Here is a 25659-nt window from a genome sequence, read left to right on the forward strand (position 1 = left end):
TTTTACTTAACCGTTTTTCAATATTTGATGCATGTTTCAGAGCTGCATGATTAAATTGTTAAAATATCGTAATCTCGATTCAAAAACCCACGTAATCTTATTCCTAAATGACAATGATTCGACTACGTCTTTTAAACCTTTGACAATTATGATTACAAGGGAACATTCAAATCTTTGGACACAGGAAAAGTGATACGCGTTGAATTGAATTTGCCTAGAAGCCAAAGAGGTAGTGATTTGTAACATTAAGCTAACCAAAAAGTGGGAAATATTTAGGCCCGGTTTCAGAGATAGGGCTTCGATTAAGCCAGGATTAGGTGTTAGTTCAATTAGCGGATTTAAAGGGTTAGTTCACCCAAAAATTAAAATTCTGTCATTAATTACTCACCCTCATGTCGCTCCACACCCGTAAGACCTTCGTTCATCTTCGGAACACAAATTAAGGCCTACTAGTGTGTTTTTGTTTTAAAACTGTGTTTTAAAATGAAAATGATCCTCGTATACACTGCCGTTTCCATAGCATTTCAGAAACGATCTCCATCTACACTACACGGCCAAAAACACGTCACATGACTGTTCATGCACACTGGGTATGCGCGTACAAGTGTAAACACAGTTGCCTTTTGCAAACGTGGGCTTGCCTGGCAAGGCCAGACTGATATATCTTCTACAAGATAAATCAGTCTGGTCAGTCCGCCCTCCGTCGCGATTCGAGTCAACTCCAAACCGTACCGTGCAATCAGATTCGTTTATTTCAGTGACGAAAACAGCGTCACTCTAGTGCGGCGAAAGTCCCTTCAATATCAACAAAGACTGCGCACGGAAGACCCGAGAGTTTGTTCTATTCAGCCATGAATTCAGTTTTAAATGGCCAAAAACACATTAATTATTTACTTTTCGCTGTTGACTCTCTTGTCGCTTTGCTAACGTCATATCCGCCCTTCTCTGATTGGTTTACTCCGCTTCCTGTTTGCTCGGATTTGCTCCGCCCTAGAAATCGAATTGATTCAATGGCCGACCAGACTCATCCGCTGGTACAGTGGTGAGGCTGGATTTTCCAGGCAACATGTCGGCAGCAGCAGTATTAAAAAAAATAAAATAAAATACTGAGTTTACCTGCACAATAGCTGCTATAAATGACAACAAAGATTACAGTTTATTTTCCATGTTATTGTTTACACGGTCGTCAAGGATACGCAGAGCGAACGTGGGCAACCACGTTTTCAAAAGTCTCAGTTTTGGTCCGTTTATATTGAAATGCAACCCCAGCGTTTTCAAACTAAAACGAGCTCTGCAGCGTTTTTGAAAGTCTCCGTTTTCGAGGTTCGAAAACGCCGGCGTAGTGTAAACGACAGGCGTAACCATAGTAAAATGTATGCGTTTTAAAACGAAAACACACTAGTGTGACATGACTAGCAATTTAATTACCACTTTCAAGGTCCAGAAAGGTAGAAAAGACATCGTGAAAATAGTCCACGTGACTCAACTTAAATTGTATGAAGCAACAAGATTAATTTTTGTGTGCAAAAACAAAACAAAAATAATGACTTTATTCAACAAATTCGTGTCTTCTCTGTCATTCTCCTACACTGTTTACATTCAGTGCTTCCAGGTTCTATGTCAGAACACCGACTTAATAATAACCACAATAAAATCATATTTATTTTATAGTCATATTAAATAGATCAAATTATGTTAATGTGGCCTAAGAAAAAAAATCTTTCTACTTGAGTTTTTTTTTTTTAAATCAGTAAATTTTATGTTTTGAGTTGGTTCTTGTAAAGAAGAGTAAGCTTTTCCTAAATCGTTCAGCCCTAAAAGGATTTGAGAAAAAAAAAAAAAAAATTATATTTATATATATCGCAGAATAAAAAAAGTAACCTTTGTTTTTTTTATGTAGTTGCACTCCGCAGCAAAATCACCCCAATCATTAATCGTAAAAAAAACACAATGTCTGTTTTTTCCAATTTCATGCAGCCCCAAGTGAAAATTGTTAGTTCAAGAGCTTAGGAAAGTAATAGCACACCACTCTTCAACAAGATACTTTTATTTTGTACAAATGTATAACATATTTATGGTATTAAATGAATGAATGGAATAAAAAAGATGACTGGTGCTTCTGTATCGGGGTGGACACAACAAACTGAGTTTCTCCAACACCGCACCTCCCACTACACAGCTTTAACGCCCTAACCGCTTATAGTCATTCACGCTGCCCCAGTCTCCTGCATCTTTCCATCCATTCCTCCTCTCCTCCAGGAATGGCTCAGTGAAGCCAGGCTAATAAATCATTCACGACGTCGCTCTTTCCCCTCACTTTAGTGCTATCATGCAGTCATCATTTGTGGAGGCTTTCTAAAACGCGTTCACACTCAACACCCCACCCACGACTAACCCATTTCCGCACCTCGTTTCAGGCTTTTCTAGGAGGACAGAACAGGGTGCCAGAGGAGATGAGCAATGGAGAATAAATGGGAGACATCTCTTCTATTTCTCGCTTCAGTCTGCACAGAGGGACCAGAGTGAGAGTTTAACTGGATCTCAGGCAGATCTCGAGCACTGCCGAGGTTTCTCAGACGCCAGGATGAATGCAGACGTCACAGCGGGCATGTGCTGTGCCGCCAGTCCTAGGCGGCCAGACAGACTGACACAATTGGATTTCATTCATTCAGCTCAAATTGAATTTAGCTGCTGGTGTGTTTGGCAAAAGGGGGGAAATGGTTCCTTCCAAAAGCATTTAGCGCCCGAGTAAACGCAGACAAACTGACTCGACCCTTCAAATGCATAAAAGGACACGTTAACCCTTCCCTTTTTATCTGCATCCTTAAGTTATAAATCATTTGACAGATGTTTACAGGAATAGTTTAGCCAAAAATGAAAATTACCCCTAGAAATTGTAATGAGTAAAATATATCTGAAGAATATTCACATTTACAATTTTTAGCACACCAGGGTGACTAAGAACATGAAATTATCCAGGCATGACTTCCTGTTTCATAGGAATATAAATCAGGTAACGCAAAGGCCAAATTACCTTAATCATCCATCCATCACAATGAGTAAACCCAAAGAATATAGTTCTGATGTGCAGCAAATGTGCACCTGATGTGCATTCAAACAGCACCTACATCACCACAAGTTGTTTGGGAGGGTTTCAAGAAAAATTCTCTGCTCTCATCCAAAAACAAACTCATATTCAGCTGTCATACACTACTGGAACCTCACAGGACCTGGTTCTATGGTTCGATGAAAAAGCAGTGCTTTGGGTGCACACACAGGGATAAAAAATACCCCATGTCCAGTTAAATATAATGCTTGATCTTTAATTTGTTGGGCCTATTTTTCTGCTGGAGGTCCTGGACATCTTGTTCAGATACATGGCATCATGGATTCAATCAAATATCAACAGATGATAAAATCAAAACCAGGAGTCCCTCTGCTAGAATTCTTATAATGGGCTGTAGTTGGATTATCCATTAGGAAAACGATCCAATACAAACATCAAAAACAACACAAAAATAGGTCACTGAGCACAAAATTAATGTTCTGCCACGGCCATCCCATTCCCATGAAGAACTGAAGAGGAGCGGCACCAACATGGACCTGGGAATTTGAAGGGTCTGGAGAGATTCTGTATAGAGGAATAATGTCTGACCTCTTCTCAGGTGTTCTCCAAACAGGCATTATAGGAGAAGACTCAGCTGTTATCTTGGCAAAATGGGGTTGCAAAAAGTATTGAATAAAAGGGTGCTATTGGTTGTGTAAAGAGGATGACAAATGGATTCTAAATGTAAAAAATAGAGGAAATGACATGCACAATTAAACATCCAATATTGATCAATATTGACCGATTAAAAATTTATTTCCATTAATTTAAATAAAGCTAAAATAAAATAAATATTAGATGAAAACCTTAAACTTAAAAAGCCTTTTTATATTATAGAAATAGTGCCTTTGCAATTAACTACACCTGCACGATTCTCGATAAATTGAGAATCACAATTCTGTTCCAAACAGAGATCACAATTCTCCCACAATTCTGAACAGATAACTAAAGAAAATAACATGTAATTTACTAGAGGTTCTGACAAAATGTTAATTGCTGCAGTGTATTTAAAAATGTTTAATAAATTTAAATCAATTATTTAAAAAAAAAAATCAGATTGAAAGAATGATTCAATGACTCGCTAATAAATATTACACTTGTTTCATTGCTGGATGAATCAGCGTTTTTGAACGAATCTCTTGAATTAATGATTCAATGACAAACACAATTTTTAACAGTCACTTTTGTCACCACCTAGTGGTGTAATGATGTAATTAATAGTTCAGCCAAAAATAAAAAAGGAAAGGAAAAATTATTCCATGATTTACTAACCCTCAAGCCATCCTAGGTGTATATGACTTCTTTCAAAAAAGTGTTAACTTCCACGACGTAGTACAGAATACCTTGACGTACAACGCGTAGTATGTCATGTCACTGTGTACTACGTCACGGAAGTTAACGCTTTTTGGACATACGTTGAAAATGTATGGCTATAGCACCAGAAGCTCGTTATTTTACTTTATAAAGTTTTAAATAAGGATGCTTGTCTTACACAAACGCATCGAATCGCTTCAGAAGGCCTTTATTAACCCCCTGGAGTCGTATGGATTCATTTTTTTATGGATGGATGTAGGGCTGGACGATTATGGCCTAAAATCAAAACCTCGATTAGTTTACCTCGATTACGATTAATGAACGATTATTTTGTTTGTGTGCCCTCATAGTTCACTGACAAGGTTTGTACTGTAAATATGATTGACTATTAAAGGTGGGATTTTTTTCCTATTGAAAGAGTGCTCTGACATAACTCAAAAGTTGTGGGTTGTAAATAGTTCCTTCAAAAGTAGAAAAATATATGCTATAATAAGTTTTGAGTTAAGCTACTTTAGTGATAAATCACAGGACAGCATGACAACTAGTTTCTGCATTCCTCTACTGTTCGTATGAGTGTTCGTTTCACAATGCAGTTGCGCGAGTACGGTAGCTCGATATAATACACATCCGATCGTCTAAAATCGCTTGAATGTCCAAACTGGCAAACCTTAAAACGCATTCAACTGACAAAGTTTAGTGAAGACGCAAGGCTCACCGCTCGCATGCCATCACTATGTGTTGAACCGGCGTTCACCTCTGTGTTGCATTTATGTCATTGACTGGATGGGGGAGTCACACGGCTACACACTTGGTAGTATGTTTTTAAGGGGGAAGTATTAACAGGATTAAAAAAAAAAAAAAATGAAATAACTGACATGGGAAAATTATGTCGATTAGAGGCTCTGAATTTCAGTTTCGATTACTTTTTGATTAATCGTCCAGCCCTAGATGGATGCTTTTTTTTTTGTCTTCAGAATTTGGGCGCCCTTTCACAACCATTATAAACCTTGGAGGACTAAGCTTATTTTTAAATATATCTCAGATTGTGTTCGTCTGAAAGAAGATAGTCATATACACCTAGGATGGCTTGAGGGCGAGTAAATCATGGGATAATTTTTGGGTGAACTAACACTTTAAAGCAACAAGTTACTTTTAACAGCTGATTTGCTGATTTTATGGAAGAGGATTAGGGCCAAGCAATAATAAAAAAAATAAAACCATCTCGAGATTAAAGTTGTTAAATTTTGAGAAAAAACTTGTTAAATTTCAAGAAAAAAGTCGAGATAAAATGTTGAGAATAAACTCGTTAAATTACAAGTAAAAAACTTGTTAAATTGAGAAAAAAGTCTAGATAAAATGTTGAGAATAAAGTCATTCAATTACGAGAAAAAAGTCGTTAAATTACGAGAACAAATTTGTTAAATTATGAGAAAAACTCGTTAAATTTCGAGAAAAAAATCGAGATAAAATGTTGAGAATAAACTCGTTAAACTACAACATTTTCTCAACTTTCTCGAAATTTAACAACATTTTTCTCGTAATTTAACGAATTTGTTCTCGTAATTTAACAACTTTTTTCTCGTAATTTAATGACTTTATTCTCAACATTTTATCTCGACCTTTTTCTCGAAATTTAACGACATTTCTCTCATAATTTAATGAATTTGTTCTTGTAATTTAATGACTTTATTCTCAACATTTTATCTCGACTTTTTTCTCAATTTAACGACATTTTTCTCATAATTTAACGAATTTGTTCTCGTAATTTAATGACTTTATTCTCGTAATTTAATGACTTTATTCTCAACATTTTATCTCGACCTTTTTCTCGAAATTTAACGAGTTTTTTCTCGTAATTTAACGAGTTTATTCTCAACATTTTATTTTGACTTTTTTCTCGAAATTTAACAACTTTAATCTCGAGATGCTTTTATTTTTTTATTATTGCTTGGCCCTAATCCTCTTCCATACTATTTTGATCGCTACCATAGACATCAGTGTTTATATGTGAACTATAGTAAACCTTTATCCCAGTACTTATGCGATAATTTGAATATTTGTAAGACAGAAATAATGACACTTTGTGGTTGAACAGACGGTTTGTGAAGCTGTTTCAAACCTATACTGTACACGACAACTGCTGTCTCTGAGTCAGCAGCAGTGCCAACGCAGATCTGAATGTTCCAGTGTGCTTTTGTCAAAGATTTAATAGGAGGAGAATTGCTATCATTTAGGAATAAGATTGCGTTGGTGTTTGAATCGAGTTTGCAATCTTTTAACGATTAATTGTGCAGCTCTACAATTAACTGAAAATAAGTTTAAGATGTTAAATACTAAAACTGAAATAAAAATTAAAGCCAAATTAAAAATGTTTTAAACTAATAAAATTGACAAAAGCACATAAAATTACTAATACATATATAAAAAGCTAATTCAAAATATTGATAAATACTATAATAGAATATAAATAACACTGGTACCATATAGTGCATCCCACAGACAGGTTTGGAAAGGCATGATGTAAAAAAGAAAGACATTTAAATGATGACTATAATGTCTGGGTGAACTACTGTGTTAAAAACAAATCTAATATTTATGCAAAAATTAAATGCAATCAAATCACAGATCAGGCACATGGTGTCAACTGTACATGACTAAACCTCTGGGAATGCATTAATTTGCAAAGCAGATTGATCGCAATAATTGTTGGGTACATTCACATGGCAAGGCCCCTGTGGGTTTCCAACCGCTGTCCATGCAGTTTTCTGACAGCAGGTTCTGTCTGCTTTGAGGTCTGATCCATTAATCCACCGCACAGGGTGATGTTAGTGCGAACGAGTGCTCAAACAGGTGCAACACCTTATCAAAGAGCTCTGTGAAAATGAGCAGAAATCACACAAATGCTTTAAAGGCCTGTGTCCTGTGGAGTATTCAAATCAGGTTAATAAATGATTCTCTTTGAATCATGGTTCTCCCGTGAAACAGCAGAGCACAGATGTGTCAAGGCCTGTCATTTTTCATGTGGGAAAAGTCAAAGGAAGAGAATGAAAGAGAGGCAGCAAATCCTTTGAGTCCAAATCGGTCTTTGAAAGAGTCTTCACATCAGGTCATAAGGTTAAATAAAGTTCAGGTAAATGGTTATTGAGTATGTGAACGGACATTCAAGGCTCTTAAGCACAGCTGAGAGTCTGTTGAAATTGGTAATCATAGGAGAGTGGAGATCAAGTGAAAGTAAACGCTTCAGAGTCAAGCTGCATTATTATAAAATTCACAGCTCAGACTAAAGAGCAGTGTGCTGTGCTCTGGACTGACACTGAAATGGTTGCAAAAGAGAAAGATGGCTTTACTTATGAAAATTAAAATTCAATTAAAATGACATGAGGCCCAAAAACACTTCCAGTGAAATTCAACGTCAATCAATTCTGATTTACACAAATTGTTACAAGGCTGTTGTCTCTCACATAAAGAACACCAAACCTGGGGTCAAAGGCCAAGGTAGTTTTTATGGCATTATGCTGAGAACAAAGATCCAATTATTAGCAGAAGTTTTTGAGAACATGTGATAATGTGTCTCTGCATTTTTTCAGTGGCTTACATTTAGGCAGATGTTTAAAGACTGCATACTCATACTAACGACTGCGATACCAAGTCGGTACTGAAATGTTTAAAGGTGCCCTAGAACTTTTTTTTAAAGGATGTAATACAAGTCTAAGGTGTCCCCTGAATGTGTCTGTGAAGTTTCAGCTCAAAATACTCCATAGACTTTTTTTTATTCATTTTTTTAACTGCCTATTTTGGGGCATAATTAGAAATGAGCCGATTCAGGGTGTGGAGCACGAGATTTAAAGAGCTCGCGCTTGCCTTAAACAATATAAAAAAAAAGTTCAAACAGCTAATATAACCCTCAAAATGGATCTTTACAAAGTGTTCGTCATGCAGCATGTCTAATCGCGTAAGTATGGTATTTATTTGGATGTTTACATTGATTCTGAATGAGTTTGAGGCTGTGCTCCGTGGCTAACGGCTAATGCTACACTGTTGGAGAGATTTATAAAGAATGAAGTTGTGTTTATGCATTATACAGACTGCAAGTGTTTAATAATGAAAATAGTGACGGCTCTTGTCTCTGTGAATACAGTAAGAAACGATGGTAACTTTAACCTCAAACAGTACATGTAGTTACGTAACAGTCGGTGTTATGTTGAGATTCGCCTGTTCTTCGGAGGTCTTTTAAACAAATGAGATTTATATAAGGAGGAGGAAACAATGGAGTTTGAGACTCACTGTATGTCATTTCCATGCACTGAACTCTTGTTATTTAACTATGCCGAGGTAAATTCAATTTTTGAATCTAGGGCACCTTTAAAATGTGTCGCTTTAAGCGCCGTTGAGCTGATTCGTAAACACCTCTGATTGGACTTTGTGTTCACATGCTCATCAGATATGTCTGTGATTGGCTTCAATGATCATCTACACTTCAAAACATGTTGTAAATAGACATCAATGACGCTCTTCACCGAGCGCTTACACAGAAACACACGGGATTGTTACACACCGGTCCGCTGATAGACGCCTACTTTCAAATGCTCCCGCTTTCAAATTCAAACACTTCCGTGTGCTTTCAAATGCTCCCATGCATTGATCTCTGTAGCCAATCACAGACATATCTGATGAGCGCGTGAATACAAAGGCCAATCAGGTGTTTACGAATGTGCTCAATAGCGCTCAAAGTGTCACATTTTAGAATTTCAGTACCGACTTGGTATCACGGTTGGTACCTTTGACAACACTACTTCACTACTACACTTTATTTCGATAGTCCACTTTAGACATTAGAGAGTTAGTAGACCGTTAGGGTTAGTAGAATACGTTGACATGTATTTGCGTATAGTCAGTAGAATGTTTGTTGGAGCATTAAAATAAAGTGTAAACAGACAGTCTACTAATACTCTAATGACTGGTAGTTGACATGCAGTTGCAAAGTTGCTTATACTGTTGTAGAATGACTAAAGTGGACTATGGAAATAAAGTATTACCCTATAATCTACAAATTATCGACAAAAACATGACTGCTTTATGGACCCCAAACGGCTACCCCGTGTTATTACCATCAAGTACAACTGGGCAATAGTCATTAATCAGGTCACTGTAGCTCAAACACAACAGCGTGGGTGTTTGTTCGGGTTTTTCCGGGGTGTCTAGTTTCTCTGTAATCCATGTTACCATGATACCCTTAAACCCTTTTACACTGATCAAAAGCTGACACCAGCAAAGAGTAGTACAATTGGTTCCACATCAGCGAGCCCAAACACCCACTAAAGTCCATTAATAACCGTTTGCGTTAAAGTCTCCTGGTCCTTCACTCTTTTGAATGGCCTATTAAAAGGCTGTTGGGATCCTGAAGACCTTGTGTGAAAAGCAGGATGCCCTAAGCATCTAAAATCCCTTCTTACTTTTCTCCGGTTACAGCCTTAGTGACCTCAGCCGGGGTTCCCATGAGCAGTTTGTCGACCCGAGGTCCATTGAACCCTGCCCTCCCTGACCTTTCATATCACTACTCGCTCCAACAGCAAGAATTTGGATACCGGACTTCAACAAACCATTATTCAAATATTCTATCCAAACCTGACGACATGAACAATCGGTCGTTCTCTCGGCTTAGTTCCATTCTACCCCTCAGTACAGTACTGCCATTCAAAATGTAAAAATGCCCTGTGTAAGCCGCATGGCCACTGAATGTGCAATGAAAGCTACTGCGCATAATAGGCGTGTAGGCACCAATTCAGCATGTCAATAGTGGCTTCCCAGCAGCCAGCCTGCAACAGTGCTCAGAACTCAACAAAAACCCAACTCACCCTTGCACAAACATGTATTTTTTATCTATGGACAAATGCAATGCTTATCAATATACTCTAGAAATACATAAAGCACACATTTACAACTGCTAGCTAAATCCAAAGCTCTCATTGACTCTTTGTGTCTCTTGTGGAGCGTTACACCAGCGAGGGGTCTTGAAGGAGCCAGCTTGCAGCTCAGCGTGTGAGCAGTGGATGCGACTGCACTGCAGCACAACAGGAGGAATTTTATTAGCGTAACCCAATTAACCGCACCAGGTGACAGCCATGCCACTCTCAATAGAGCAATACATCCTCAAGGAGGCCGTAGCAGAGGAGGACAAGTAGAGTTTCACATTTACTATGGAAAATAGCGTTTGCCTTTGCAAAAGTCACCACAAGGCCTTGCTATATGGTTGCTAAGGTGTTGTGAGTGGTATTGCTGTGCGATTGCTAGAGTATTATGGGTGGATGCTAAATTAAAAGAGTCCACGGCCAAACCCAGGGCTGCACGATTTATCAAAATAAAACTGAAATCGCGATATGGTTTAGTGCGATTAACAAATCACAAAGGCTACAATTCAATTAAATAAATATGTGATACGTGTTTCAGAGTGAAGTGCAGAATTGTGTTCTTTTATCCATTCATGATCCAGTGTTTTCAGTGTGTCAGAATGGCTCAGTTCACAGACGAGTTTGAGACGATTATGACCCCACATGCACCATCTACACAAACTTGTAATGAGAAGCACTTATAAACATGCTGTCAATAAGTTTTAGTTTACGTTTTAAGGGCTCCCTGTGGTTCTCTGCCAAAATAAAATCTTGAAATTAAGACAGCCATAAATATTAATATAGCAATTTTATGGTTGTACAGTACAATTATTATTATAATTAGTGTGAGCCCTAACCTTATAAACATTGAACTAATAAATCTACACTAAAATAAAATAATATAACAGTTTGCAGTAGAGCTGCACGATTCTGGATCAATTGAGAATCACAATTTTTATTTTTATTCTATTATTTTATATTTTTTTGCTTCAAACAGAGATCACGATTTTCCCACGATTCTGAACAGACAACTAAACATAACGTAATTTACTAGAGGTTCTTTCAAAATGTTAAATGCTGCAGTCAATTTAGAATGTTTAATTAATCTGAATGAATTATTTTTAAAAATGGTTTGAATTAGCGGTGTAACGTTATACGTATTCATACCGAACCGTTTGGGTACAGGGCTTTCGGTATGGTGCACGTGCGTACCGAATGCATTACATTGCATATTGTAGCCTAACCACCATTAACCACCAACAATCGCAATAAGCTCTGTGTTTTGTTACTTTCGATAAGAAACAAAGCATAATCCCATAATCTGTCTGCAAAATCATGAAATTTAAACAGAAAATGCTGTTTTGATGTGCTTTGATGTGGCGTGACAGATCACTGTATAGGCGCCTCTGTTCAACCAGCAGCGCGGAGCATGAGTGAATGCGATCATCTCTTCCTCTTTAATACCAGTTACAGAATAAACAAGAATGAACATCTGAAGGTATGCTGAAAGATACAGTACCACTTACTGAAACGGTCATATCCCGTGTAATCTCTCAATCAGTGTTTCAATGGCTTGTAAACAATATGTCATGTAGCATTTACCTCAGAAAAGCCATTCAGTGTCCACATCTTGTTAGTTTGCCAGAGAAATGAACTCTTTCGCTCAATATATGCACTGTATTAGCCTATATATTCATTATATTTTACCTTAACCTGTTAGTGGTCAATTTTTGTATCCTTAAGAAACTTTTAGTTATAAGTTAATATATCTAAAAGACAAAAACACATTTTGTTCAGTTTGTTCAGTTTAGTTTTCTCATTCTGATGTACCGAACCGTGACTTCAAAACCGAGGTACATACCGAACCGTGAGTTTTGTGTACTGTTACACCCCTAGTTTGAATGAATGATTCAATGACTCATAAATACTTAACTTGTTTCATTAATGGATGAAGCAGCTTTTTTGAATGATTCTCTTCAATGAATGACTCAATGACAAATACATTTTTTAACAGTCACTTGTTGCCAACTGGTGGCGCAACGATGTAATGGTACAGTATAATCGTTATTTGAAGTGTCAAGTTACTTTCATAAAGTGATGTTGCCCAAGCATGCAGGACGAGTTATGCACAATTTCCAAAATGCAACTAATTAGAGTGTTATAGAACAACAACAACAAAAGACTAAAATACTTATACAAAAATGCTTGACAAACTTCTAAGGGAAACTATTAAACAGATGAATCATCATAAGGATGCTTTGCCAATGATGTAATCTACAGGTACATCAACAACTGCATTTATAATTATTATGTAATTAGCAATTAGAAAAATTATCATAATTTTAACTATACAGATACACATCACATGTCCTGACACACTTTCAAGCCATAAAATACATGAACTACACCCAGTTCAATTTTGGGAATAGGCCAAATTTCCACATCCTGAATGAGGCTTTAATATATGATTAGACTGACCCAAATTCAAAAGCAGAAAAGTCCCTTTCTGTTGAGAATAATAGACAGGCCTATATGCAAATGCAGTACCAAACCTTCACTAAGCCCACCCCCTGAGTTCCCAGGCCTTGTTTCCAGGGGCTCTGAGAGTACAAAAGGAGTCCATACAGCCAAAGCCTTTTCATCTACAACTGACACAGACTTGGTGGAGGATGCAGCACCTCAGCTATTTCACCTGATCATAGCTGAAAAGAGCTGGACGATCTGGTAGAAAAAAGTTCTTCTTCAAGTTCTTGAATTTGCAAGAACAAGATAGGTACTAAGGCAACTGTGTCAAGATTAAACCAAAATGCATTTGTAAGGCTAGTAGTGATCAAGTAGTGCATGCATGTCACAATATTTAAAGGGGAGGTTGAAACCTCAAATGGAACAAAATGTCGCTTTTGCGATCCTGCATAATTCACAATTTCATATACACACATAACTAAAAACATTGAAAAGTTTAAAAGTTGTGTCAGAATTTGGAAAGACAAAAGTAAACAAGCTTTCTACACTTTTTTCTGTTGTACATCTATTGTCATACATAATATGGTAATTCTAAAATTATGTATAATACTAGTACCAGGTTTATTATGTTTTACATTCTGTTTTGTAGTGATCTTAAAAGAATACGATCTTAAAATATATTTTTCCCCTATGTGCTTCATTTGAGGTCACAGTTCAGGTAGTCTCGTGTAGCCAGACCTTCAGACTGATGGCAGAAGGTCTGGACTCCATCGCAGCTTTCATTGGCCAAGGACCACCCAAGAGGACGTCTGACTGACATGTAAAGAAACCAATCACAGTTTGTTTTCTTCCGCGTCATATTTAGGGGCATGGAAATGTAAACTCAATGTGCCTAAGATAACAGACCGGCATGCATCTAATAAATTATTCATTCAAGAAGCTTGTGCAAGTTACTGCAAAATTACAGTTACTGTTAAAAATCCAGCATTAGTTGATCATAATAAGTGCTCGTTTTCACAGTAGTAAACACGATGGCTTTCTTCTTCCATGAGGGGGTATGGCGTCATGACGGCTTTGTTTCCAGGTGGACTGCTAAAGGGGACCTATTATGCAAAATTCACATTTTGGTGTTTGAACACCAATGTGTTTTCGCAGTGTGTGAGAACCAGCAGCCTATAATGGTAAAAATCCACTCACTCATTTTTTTATAATTCCCATGAATCAAAAGCAGTCTCTTGAAACAAGCTGATTCAGATTCCCCCATACGATGTCATTGTAGGGAGAAGCCCTGCCCACAGGTGTACAATGTCTGCTCCAAAGAGCCATTACAAGTGTTGTGTTTTGGGATGTAGTCACTGAGAACATCATGGTTAAATTTTATTTTCGAAGAAAATATATTCCAAAGAAAATCGGTAAAGTCTTATACATTTGAGCCAATCATTTAGCCAATCAGAAATGTCCTGTTGCATTCTACATTAGGGTTGGGACGAAAAAGAAAAAAAAAAAAAAAAAGATTCACCAACTATCGCAATTTTTTTGTTTACGATTTTAAAATCGATTTTTTTTACTCCAGTATCGATATTAATTCAAATTATATTGCTTTATTTTAGCCCTTGCATATACACAAGGAGGACAGAAGTTACTCACTTTTGTTCAAACAGGGCAAAATGTGTCATCTCTGAGTGTTATGCAACTAAATAACGTTTCAAATAAGGACTGATCAGTTACATTGTTTCACCACTAGGTGGCGACAATAGACTGAAAATGAGTTTGTCATTGAATCTTGAATCATTCAAGATAATGTAGTACTATAATGGATGACGCTTCTTAAATAAAAGAAAGATGTGATGAATTGTTTTTGTAAATATGACATCTTATAGATCATACAGTCTGTATAAGTGTATGATTCAACGGTTTCCCATGGTCTAGTGTTTATAAAAACAAAACAAAAAAAACAAAAAGGAAAAATCGCAGTACAATAGCAATATCGAATCGCAATACTTGTAGAATCGCAATGCTAAAAAAAACTAATTGCAATACATATCGATTCAGCACCCAAGTATCGTGATAGTATCGAACTGGGAGATTGCATCGTCTCAGCCTTTTCTACATGTTGTCACTTCTTCTTGAGTCTCTCGATCATTGTCCGACTACGGTTCGAACATATAAAGTTGAACACCGCTACTGACAGTTTCTGACATTTTCAGTGCGTGAGATTGTCCTGTTTTGTTGTTGCTGGGGCCTGAAGCACCAGCTCATTTGCATTTAAAGTGACACAAAAATGCTGAGTTTTTGTTCTCCCCCAAAAAGTGGCATAAAAAAATGATCTGTGGGGTATTTTCAGCTAAAACTTCACATACACACTCTGGGGACATCAGAGACTTATTTTACATCTTGTAAAAAGGGGCATAAAGGGTTGCCTTTATAGAATGTGACATCTCCCAGAAATCCTAGAGAATTCAGCCAATCAGATGACAACTTCAAAACTCCCGAATTGTTTCCCATTTTGTGTGCCTTATGCATCAGACTTTCAGCCAGCAGTCCGTGGGCATGACTTCTGAGGCTCAGACTACAGCGCAGGTGACTGGCTCAAAATAACCTATCAGCAGAAATGATGGCAAAGATGGCAGACTTCTAATTGCGTACTTCTCTGGGTATCTACGCCAGCAGAGTAAATGCCATTGGGATTTATGGGAACGCTTATGGGCAGCTTTCTCCTTGATGTACTTTGGCTTGGAATGATATAAAGTTTAGTACAAGATGGTGGACATAGTGTTATGCAACATGCCCTATTGTGCTCATGCTAAAGATATCTCCTGCTTTGGCCAAAGAATATTCATACATACTCAAACAAATACTTCAGACTTACTAGTGGACCAGTGCAGATGGTCACTTCTATCTATTTAATAAAACCCATCAAAACAGATTAGAAAACTGAGCAATCACCACCTATATATTACCAATGAATAAGGCCAATTACCAAATCACCCGCAAAAAAGAAATCAGTTTTTATATGTTGCTTGTCATAAGCCTGGTGGTAGTGGATCAGTAGAAACGTTTTATTCTTGGCCTTATGACAAAATAATGAATTATGAGCGCGTGGAGCATTGTCAAAAATGGCGACCAGTGATGTGCACGAGGAAATAAAATAACTCGAAATCCTTAAACGTACACAATGCGCTGTGCAAAACATGTACACAACGTTTGCTGCAACCCATTTTCGGAGAAAAACAAGAAATTATTAGCCTGTGTAAGTTACATATTTTGGAGTCCAAAAGCTTTTGGTCTAATGATGTTCTGGCTTAACGCATTATAAAACTTGCTGCATTTAAAAGCTTCTAACCAATGACACTGTTCCATTATAAAGCTTTAACGGTTTACTTTTGCACCTCTGCTGTTTCAAAATGACCTGTCATTTATTAATCTCAATGCCCTTTCACGTGCTTCCCTGTTTGACAGATGATGCAGCAGATCGCTCAACTTACCTGCATGGAATCGGCGCTTATAATTTCCCCATTAAGCCTTTTCCCGATCTCGATAGCCAGTTTGGATTTGCCGGTTCCAGTGGCTCCTAAAATCACCACTAAAGACGGACTGATGCCTTTCTTGAGCACACGCGTGGCGGCCGCCATGACAGCAACCTCTCAGGGCTGAAGAATGATCTGAGCATGTGCGTTGACTTCGCAGCGGAGGAGGGAACTGTATCCAAGCAACTAAAACTGTTTCCATAGGAACGAGATTGAAGGATTCAGTTATAGCAGGTACGGGAAGGCAAGCGTGTTTCATTCAGAAATGGGACAAAAGTTCTTACAATCCAACAACAAGTACTTGAAAAACAGGAATCGTGGTATATATGGACAATACAATGGCACTGTGTGTTCCAAACATGGATGAATCAAGTTGAGATTTTCATCACTAATACATCCAGGAAGCACACAGAATCCTGTTAGCTAACAACATAGTGCTAATTACTAGTAATATGGTGAAACTAGTATCCGTATTCGTTGGCTTCATTGCAATAATGGCAGTTTTGAGTTTTCACTCTAATATCTAATGAGTTGGCGCAGTCTTTAATCGTTTAATTTGCAGCTTTGACAACATTGTTGACTTTAGCAGGTCGACTCGTGCAGCTTCCGGAAGAATATGGGTATGAATAGCTCTCTTCCGTCTCCATGGCAACTGAGCGTTCTGAGCCAGAGATGATCGTTGCCACTACGACGTGTCAACTAAAGAGGCTCTCGCTAATGAAACGATCAAGGTGTTGATGGAGTAAAATAGCTCTTATGCCACATATAGTAAAATCTTTCCCTATTTTTTCTGTCATAGCTGAGCCAATATAATACTGTTTAAACAGAAGAAGCCGAAGTTGTGGCTCTCTAGTGTGTGTTGATATTAAGAACTGAATATCAAGACAGAAATCTGTCTTGGGATTAACTTAATGTGATAGTTCCAACAAATGTTGTTTACTCGCCCTGATGCTGTTCCAAGCCTGTGTGATTTTAGTCTCAGTCACTATTCACTTTTATTGCATCTTTTTCATACAATTAAAGGAATAGTTCACCCAAAAATGAATTTACTCGGCATCCTTGGTGTATATGACTTTCTTCTTTCAGCTGAACACAATTGGAGTTATATTAAATAATGTCCCAGCTTTGTAATGGAATTGAATAGAGCCTCCAAAAAGCACATCCAACAATCATAAAAGTAATCCAAATGACTCTAGTCCAGTGGGTTAAAAAATGCCTTCTGACATGAAGCAATGGGTTTTTGTAAGAAAAATATTCATATTTAAAACTATATAAACTATAATTGGTTCTACGTCATATGTCAGGTCAGAGGTCACCCTTCCGCCAGAACTCGACTCCATTGTCATAAGCCAGTAATTATAGTTTATAAGGTTTTAAATATGGTCATTTTTCTTACAAAAACCCATCAGTGGAGTCATATGGATTAATTTTATGATGGATGGATGCGCTTTTTTGGAGCTTCAAAAATATAACTCCAATTGTGTTTGGCTGAAAGAAGAACGTCATATACACCTAGGATGGCTTCAGAGTGAGAAAATTATGGGATAAGAACTATTCCCTTAATGTGAATGGTGAATGGCATCTCAAGTTCTGTTCCATGGAAGTAAATCATACAGATTTGGAGCAACATCAGATGAGTAAATGATGACGAAATCTTCATTTATGAGAGAACTATCATTTTAAATAAGTCTTATTGTGAAAATTTAATGTTTAAACATTTTATTTATTTTTGTTGCTTCTGGATCATTGGTGTATGCAACCAAATCTAAAAGCAGTTAATTGGAGTTAAAGGGATAGTTCACCCAAAAATGAAAATTCTGTCATCATTTACTCACCCTCAGGTACTACCATAGTCAGTGGTTACAAACATTCTTCCAAATATATACCTTTGTGTTCAGCAGAACAAAGAAATATATACAGGTTTGGAACAACCTGAGGGGGACTAAATGATGACAGAATTTTCATTTTCGGATGAACGATCCCTTTAAGTTCTATTTAACAAAGAAAGACAAACATGCAAACATATGTGATTTGAACTGAATTTATTTATTGTTTACCCAATTTTGAGTTTATGTATATAGGCTTATGAGGTACAGAACACAAAGTGCTTAGACAATGCTGCTGCCATTTTTCTCCCAGTATGACACCTGATGACAAGGGACAAAAGTGAAAAAAAGTGGTTACTGGTGGCATATGCACCCTTTTGGCCATATAATTTCTCAAAGCCGAATGTAAAACAAAAGTCACCTCAATCAATCAGCAGTGATTTCTGTGAACACATGGCCTTTATTTATTTAGTTTTTGTTAGAAATAATTGCATTCTTCGTCATGACGGACAGCAGTGTGCATAAAGTTCTGATGGTCATAGTGGGAGATAAGCAAGCATATGCCACCAGTACAACTTTATATTTAAATAGAAATCAAACAATTATACAATCAGTTCTGTAAGAAAATATAATTAGTACAAAATTCTTTCAGCATGTTCTTTCTGCCACAAAAGCGATATTAAGCCAAAGAAATTTCAGAACACAAGGGAACAGGCAGTGAAAACAGCATAAAGTGGCTAGTGATGAAAATGAAATGTTGATAGTGTTGTTTTATTTAACTTTTTGAAATTTTTAAAACTTTTCTTAACAAAAATAGAAACTTTGAGATACTCTAGGGAAGGCAAGTGGGCCAACCAAGGACAAATGACAGAAAAATAGAAAATAAAGTCTATTAACAGTGCTGATTTTCATAATCAAAACACAAAGTATGTATTTTTACACAATGTTCTGTACATCACTACTATTATATACATATGCCACAGTTTATATACACTGCAAAGCTGTGCTGGACACTGTCCTGAATGTTCAAGATAAGAATAATATACAATAACTGAGAAAAACAAACAAACATGGAACACAAAGTAACAGTGATGCAACTTCCTGTCTGTTAAACTTACACTGGCATCATGTGGCAATGGGGGCATACAGCTCTCCTTAAATTTAGGTTAATTTAGGTCACAAAGCACTATTAACTGGAGAAGTTACATTGATCAAAGACCCTTAAATATCTTTAACCAAATGAATTCTAGATTCTTGCGCCAAACAAAAAAAAAAAAAGTGTAGGAGATCAATTATACATGCATATAAATTGCTACATTTAAAATAATGCCTAATTTGGCATGCTAATTCAATCAAATACTTTAGCTTTTGCGAGAGAATTTAAGAGAACACACATTCAGGGTCAAAACAATGACCCTCTTTGGAAAATTGTTTGAAACTTGGTAGGGTCCACATGAGAACACCAGTACCGCAGCTTCCACAAGTACCCCCCCCCCCCCCCCCCTCCCAAGTTGCAAAGGCAAATGTGCAAAGAATGAAAACTGAAGAACTAATCTCAAAATATAGAGTCCATTCCATTAAATATCCCCACGTTTGGAAAAAACACAGTTCCTATCGAAAGTCCTATCGGACTAAGAAAGTTTATGTACGTTTCAGTTCAGCGAGTCTCCGTAGTAACTGCTGTTGCCTGCTTTTGAGCTGCTTCTTCTCCTGGGCCTTCTGTTTGTCGCCGATATGCAGCGAACGCAGGTATTCCGTGGCCTTGGTCAAGATTACAACTTTGGGCGTCTTTGGACAGTCAACCAGGCCTGGGATTTCATCCCGTAGAGCCAGAAAGCGTGAGCGTAAGTCATTGCGCCTCTTTCGCTCCAAGAAATTGTGCGTCTTACGCTTGTCCGTGTCCTCACAGTCCGAACTCTGAGGGCTGGATGATTGGGATTTGAGGTGGTAGGATGTGTGTGTTGGAGAAGCGGAGACAGTTGGAGATTGAGAGGGGACTGGGGGGGAAGGTAAGGGGGTTTTTCTTTCAGGGGTTTGGGGTGTGGAAACCAGTCGAGGCTGCACGGTCTCTTGCCTGATCTTCTTGCGAGGCGGCTCCTCTTCAGGATAACTGTCGGGTGAGCGGGCAGCATAGTTGTGCTGTTGCTGATGAATGGAGATGTGGAAGCGCTTCATGCAAGGGTCATAGGGGTCTGCACGAACCGTGATGGTCACCGGTTTGCGACCGTTCACCAAGCGCGACTTGTTCTGCTTGTGTTCCACCGTCACTACATCAATCTCTTCGTCATCTGAAAGAACAATTGAAAGAATATGAGGCACTTCGGTTTACATTTGTCTGGTATTGCATCAATTGTAGACTGCTTCATCTTTCACAACCGTTTACCAACACCTTTCCATCCACTCAGAACATTCAGAATGTAAAATCTAGTTAGATGGGCACCAAAACTACACAACGAATACTGTTTGTATTAGTTCCCTATTCTCAGCAGGTGGAAAGTAAATGAGGCTTTGATCTGCAATAATGAACTTGGAGTCACAGTCACCTCTGATGTGTATTTTGATAAGAGAAGCATCTGTTCTGAGTTCCCTCTACTCTGATTTCACTACGCAATTACTTCCACCATTGAGCAGAAAGCCAAATATTTTTATTGCAAAATCAGAAATTCACTATTCAAAGGAATAGTTCATCTAAATAAAATGAGTAAAAACAACATATTTTGAAAAACATCTCTGGTTTTTGGTCCATACAATGAAAGTCAAAGGGGTCTAATGTTGCTTTGGACACCATTGACTTTCACTCTATGGACAAAAACCAGCTGAGACATTCTTCAAGATATCGGTGTTCTGCAGAAGAAAGGTTCGGAACAACATGAGTAAATAATACAGAATTCTTTATTTTGGGTCAAATTTAAGCCTTTAAATTGCATGTGCCCTTAAAATGAAATTATAGAAGGCTGCATCTCTACTGTGTCATCTTCATACTGACTGTTCATTCGTGGACAATTGAGTGACCCTGACCACTTTCGGATTCAAGTACCCTTATTATTGCTGTCTGCTGCTGATCATGCACTAGTAGGCACCACCCACAAGTAAAACAATTTCTCCTTTTGTTTAACCTGGGGAATGTAGAAGCTCAGCACACTTTGACATTCCACATATATTAAGTAGAATTCAAGGTGAAATGCCAACCCAAATCCAATGCAACTTTTCTATGTCAGGTTTTGGTACATGATTGAATGGCAACTACTGCATAGAATGATCCCAGCTATTGAAATCTGTCAGGTGTCAAAAGGAGGTGTCAACACTGCTGCAAATTTACACGTACACTTCAAGGTCTACAAGCAAACAAGGGAGTTTTAGTACTCGGTCTTCAAAGTCAATGGTCTCGTGCTTACCCGAGGAGTCGGTGCGAGATTCTGACCCGGACGACACCTGTTTCTTGCAGCTGCTGCTCAGGGGGAAAGTAAGGACAGCTGCTGGATCCACGCAATCTGTCGCCAAGCTGTTGAGAGCAGGCGCGTCCACAGGGACGCACTGCGCTTTGCTCGACAGTTTCGACTGCGCCGAGCAGGACAAACGCTCGCTAACAACTTTCTCCAGCTGCTGAGTGGCGGAGAAACTGCTCCACATACAGTCCTGAATAATGATGGAGCTCAAGTTCTCCAGAGTCTCCGCCGCACTGAGTTTGCACTGTCCCTCCTGCTCGTCGTCCTGCCCCAAGTACTGGGACGCCCACTCTAATCTGTCCCCTGGAGATGGACCGGTACCTTCCAGTATCCTGACAGGCGACATGGGCGGGGTTGGCACGAGCTCGAATTTTTTCCAAATGTCTTCGCTTGGTGCGGTCGATTTGAAAAAGTCCTCGTCCAAGTTGTGGTCGTCGTAAAAATAGTGCTGATATTGGTCGTATTCCTCCATCTCCAACTTCTTATTTCGCGATGCGTTTGCACTGATTCCTGGCATTGGTGTCCTCCTTAGAGATCAAGATCTGAAAACCACAATTGATCCGATTTTAAAAACAATCCGATTTTATGGTGCTCTGTGAGATAATTAACTTAAAGCTCTTCATTTTTATTTTCAGTGAGCTTCTTATGGTACATATAGCCTAATTACAGTTTATCGTTGTTTTTTTTGTTTTTACTCTTGTAAGTATTTTAATATATAATATTATTAAATTATTCTAAATAATATAGCTTACATAGGCAAAACTTTTAATATAGGCATGCAAATATATAATAAAAAATAAAAAAAATAAGTAAAGCAGTCTAACAAATATATTATAAAGTATTTCGGTCTGCATCCAGTTCCACTTTACGGTACAAAACTTGAAGTTTCGCAACATACTTCTATTACATAACACAACGATGTAATGCTTCATGTAAGTGCATATACTACTACGAGTGTATACTGTCATCAACAGTTGCTCTATTCGTCTGCAAAATGTCTTACTTTTCCCTCAAAAATGATTAAGTTAACCTAAATAAATTAGGCATTCCCTGCTTAACAACCACTTACCGTAATGCAGAGGCGAGTGTCAGTATTGCATGTCATTTGAAACACGAAAATGAGGTGTTGCAATTCACCGGTGAGCTCCAGACAAATGTTTTGCAGAAAAGGCTTTCATGTCAACAAGTTAGGAAAGCGTCGTAAGCTGTGTGTTGAATAATCCTGTCTTGTGTTCGTTTTCCAGGCGTGGTTTTGTGTTATCTGGCTGCTGTTTATTTGTTTAGTTGCGAAAATGTTTTGCTCGTTTGCAGTCCGCCTCTTTATGAGAACTTCGCCTCTCTCTGCCTCCTTTACTGTGTGAACCCTTCTCAAGCCGCGGCTTGCGCGCACTATGGACACCTGAAACGAGTACCGCACTATATTACCCAGCCAAAGTAGTGGAGGATTTGCATATTGGGCGGGTAGTAGCGTGATAACCACGCCCATCATTTAAAGCGACAGAAACTACTATAGAGGTTCATTTGAGGTTTGGGCGTCTAGGGATAAATTCAGATGTTGATTGAGAAAAATATCGTATAGACATTGCTGTTTCAGAATGGGAGTGACTTTTATGATGATATACTCTATCAACGAATTGATATATGCAAGAATAAAAATGTATTTTACACTATAGCAGGGTAAGAAATTAAGTGGGGCTCATACAAACATGCTCATACTTTGACAAAAAAAGCTCAGATATTTAAAATATAAGCTATTTAAAATGTAGATTATTGTTTTATAATATCTTCTACATTATTCTGTTGCTTGTATTTGAGGTGGATTCAATTGCAACAGCCATTGTTCAGATTGAGAGATTTGATTCAGGTTTCAGTTGATTCATTTAACTGCATTACTGTTTGAAAGTGTTTAGTGTGTCAGTGATAATCATAAATAATGCATAATATGTTTTTTATTTGACTTGTTTTCATGTATAAATATCTAAACATCCCCAAAACAAGATACATTTACCTGACAAGTAAACGGCAAGACTTCTATTATTTCTATTTTCTATCTATTTTTTTCTTACATATTTTATTTTTTTATTCCATTGGCAAATATTTTTTTTCTTATACTAAGCACTAAAATAGCAAAATATAGTGTATGTTTAAATAAATACATTTAAAAAAACAGTTAAACCGCAAAAATGGTGTAATAAAAAAATCATTTTTTTCAGAATTTTATATGGTTGGAAAAAAATGCCATGAATATCAATTCCTGGGCACCCCATAATAATAAAAAAAATATTATTTCTGAAACTGCAAAATACTAGCAAATCATTGTGCATGTGAGCTCAGACAAGTGCAGTGAAACATTAGCCAAGATCTTGCTTTGTTTGTGTCTCACACACAGCAGCATACCTATAATTTCGATTTGCATATGCTGTATTGACGTTGAATATTATTGTGAGTGAGAGTCATATCCAGCTTATACATTTTGTCTGTGCAAATTTAGCTCAAGATGATAATTAGTGCCAGACAGCTTAATGAATTGCTGGCAGTGCACAAGCTGTACTTGTGACAGTACTGTTTCTTATGGCTATACCACGTGTTCTCTTTTCCAACAATGTCCCATATGGCAAATCTGTGCATTAGGAAGTAAGTAATCGCTGACTAGTGTTTCAATTCAGTGTCTATCCTCTCCTTTCTTTACATTAATTTAAGACCTTGACCTTATGCAGAACAAAGGCTCTTCCCACAGTGATTGACGAATCTCCCTGGAGAGATGTATCTTTCTTTCTCTGGCTTTATGGTCTTTTTTATGAATTTGCTTGGCTTTTTCGACCCACCCTTTTTATCCAATTGTCCCATACAAATGTTTGAGAGTTTATAGGAGGCTGGTTAATGACACCAGGCTGGGTGAGTTCATTTAGTTTGCTTTGACAAAAGAATTGCATTGATGATTCCCTCTCAACTCAGGTGCAGTGGCTTTATATATATATATATATATATATATATATAGTAACTATGATGCATGCTATGCACCATCTGTGAATGATGAGAAAACTGTGCATATGACCTTAAAATGAAATTTTAAAAGGCGTAATCATGGCTCTGTAGGGAACTGAATATTTTTAGGACTCAGAAATGAACCCTCATGCATTAACACACTGCAAAGCTGTGAATTGGTCATGAGGCCCTATTTGTCTTTTTCTTTAAAAAAAAGGATGAACTGCAGGCGATGGAGCTGGAGCCTGTGTGGCACTGGGGACCAAGCCTTGAAGAAGTGTGCGAGTGTGTTTGTGTGTGTGTGTCTGTGTGTAAACTGGCAGAGGTTCTTGAACATTAGCATGCTGTTATCATATACTAGAGGTGCTAATTAAGAAGTCTGCCCTCAAAGCTGTGCACAAAAATTAGAGATATACAGTAGAAAGGCTATAGCTTCACTATTTAGATTATGGCCTGTATAATGGTTAGGCCATTGATTGTTATTTTTGTAACAGTTTTTCTTCTGGCAGCTATAAAATGTGCAAAAAAAGAAGAGGTCAGTGCCATTTCTACACTGTAAAAAATTATTTTCATGATTTGTTATCACAACTCTTTTCTTTTGTCAAATCAACTTAGATATTAACATTAATGTGGTTCAGATAATGTAATATTTTGAGTTTCTATTTATTAAACCAATCTCCTTCATTGTATTAACTCAGACTTTTAATTTCAATGAACTCAAAATTTTAAGGCAACCACTTATAATTTAACTTAATTTTGTTAAGTTAAACCAACAATGTTTTTTTTTGTTTGTTTGTTTTTTACAGTGTAGCTCGTTTGACCTGGATCAGTAAGCAACTGCCCAGAATACTCTAGCAACATGCTAAAAAAAAAAACACCTTAGCAACCCTATAACAACGCCCTGGCAACTGCTAACAACAACCTGCCATCATGGTAGTCAGTTTTACATGCACATGCATTCAGAGTTTCTTCAAAAAAGATGCTTTCTGAAACTAATTGTCAGACACAAAAAAGTTTCTCTGACAATTTGTACACTGAAAAAAAAAATGGTAACATCTAAATTAACTGATTTTATTCAAGTAAATATTATTTATATAAAAATAT

The 25659-nt window shown here is 37.5% G+C and overlaps 2 protein-coding genes across 7 annotated transcripts in view; both read right to left on the reverse strand.

Moving 5' to 3' along the window:
* trit1 (tRNA isopentenyltransferase 1) overlaps positions 1-16492 on the reverse strand; it is a 56153-nt gene extending 39661 nt beyond the window's left edge. For 2 of the 6 annotated variants that reach the window (XM_048201291.1, XM_048201293.1), the window contains exon 1: positions 16257-16492. In XM_048201291.1, coding sequence (XP_048057248.1) covers positions 16257-16403 — 147 coding nt within the window. In that variant the 5' untranslated portion in view covers positions 16404-16492. The remainder of the gene's footprint in view (positions 1-16256) is intronic. The other 4 variants (XM_048201289.1, XM_048201292.1, XM_048201290.1 and 1 more) reach the window with 3 other exon arrangements.
* A 1831-nt stretch (positions 16493-18323) lies between these two features.
* On the reverse strand, positions 18324-22989 carry myclb (MYCL proto-oncogene, bHLH transcription factor b). The gene is made up of 3 exons (XM_048201294.1): positions 22640-22989; positions 21520-22112; positions 18324-20412 (listed from the first exon to the last, which is right to left on the reverse strand). The coding sequence occupies exons 2-3, from the start codon at positions 22085-22087 to the stop codon at positions 19766-19768; spliced, it is 1215 nt and encodes a 404-aa protein (XP_048057251.1). The 5' UTR covers positions 22088-22112; positions 22640-22989; the 3' UTR covers positions 18324-19765.
* Positions 22990-25659: the final 2670 nt, after the last annotated feature.

Source organism: Megalobrama amblycephala, linkage group LG9 (genome assembly GCF_018812025.1).
Source record: "Megalobrama amblycephala isolate DHTTF-2021 linkage group LG9, ASM1881202v1, whole genome shotgun sequence".
In the NCBI taxonomy this organism is placed as follows: domain Eukaryota; kingdom Metazoa; phylum Chordata; class Actinopteri; order Cypriniformes; family Xenocyprididae; genus Megalobrama; species Megalobrama amblycephala.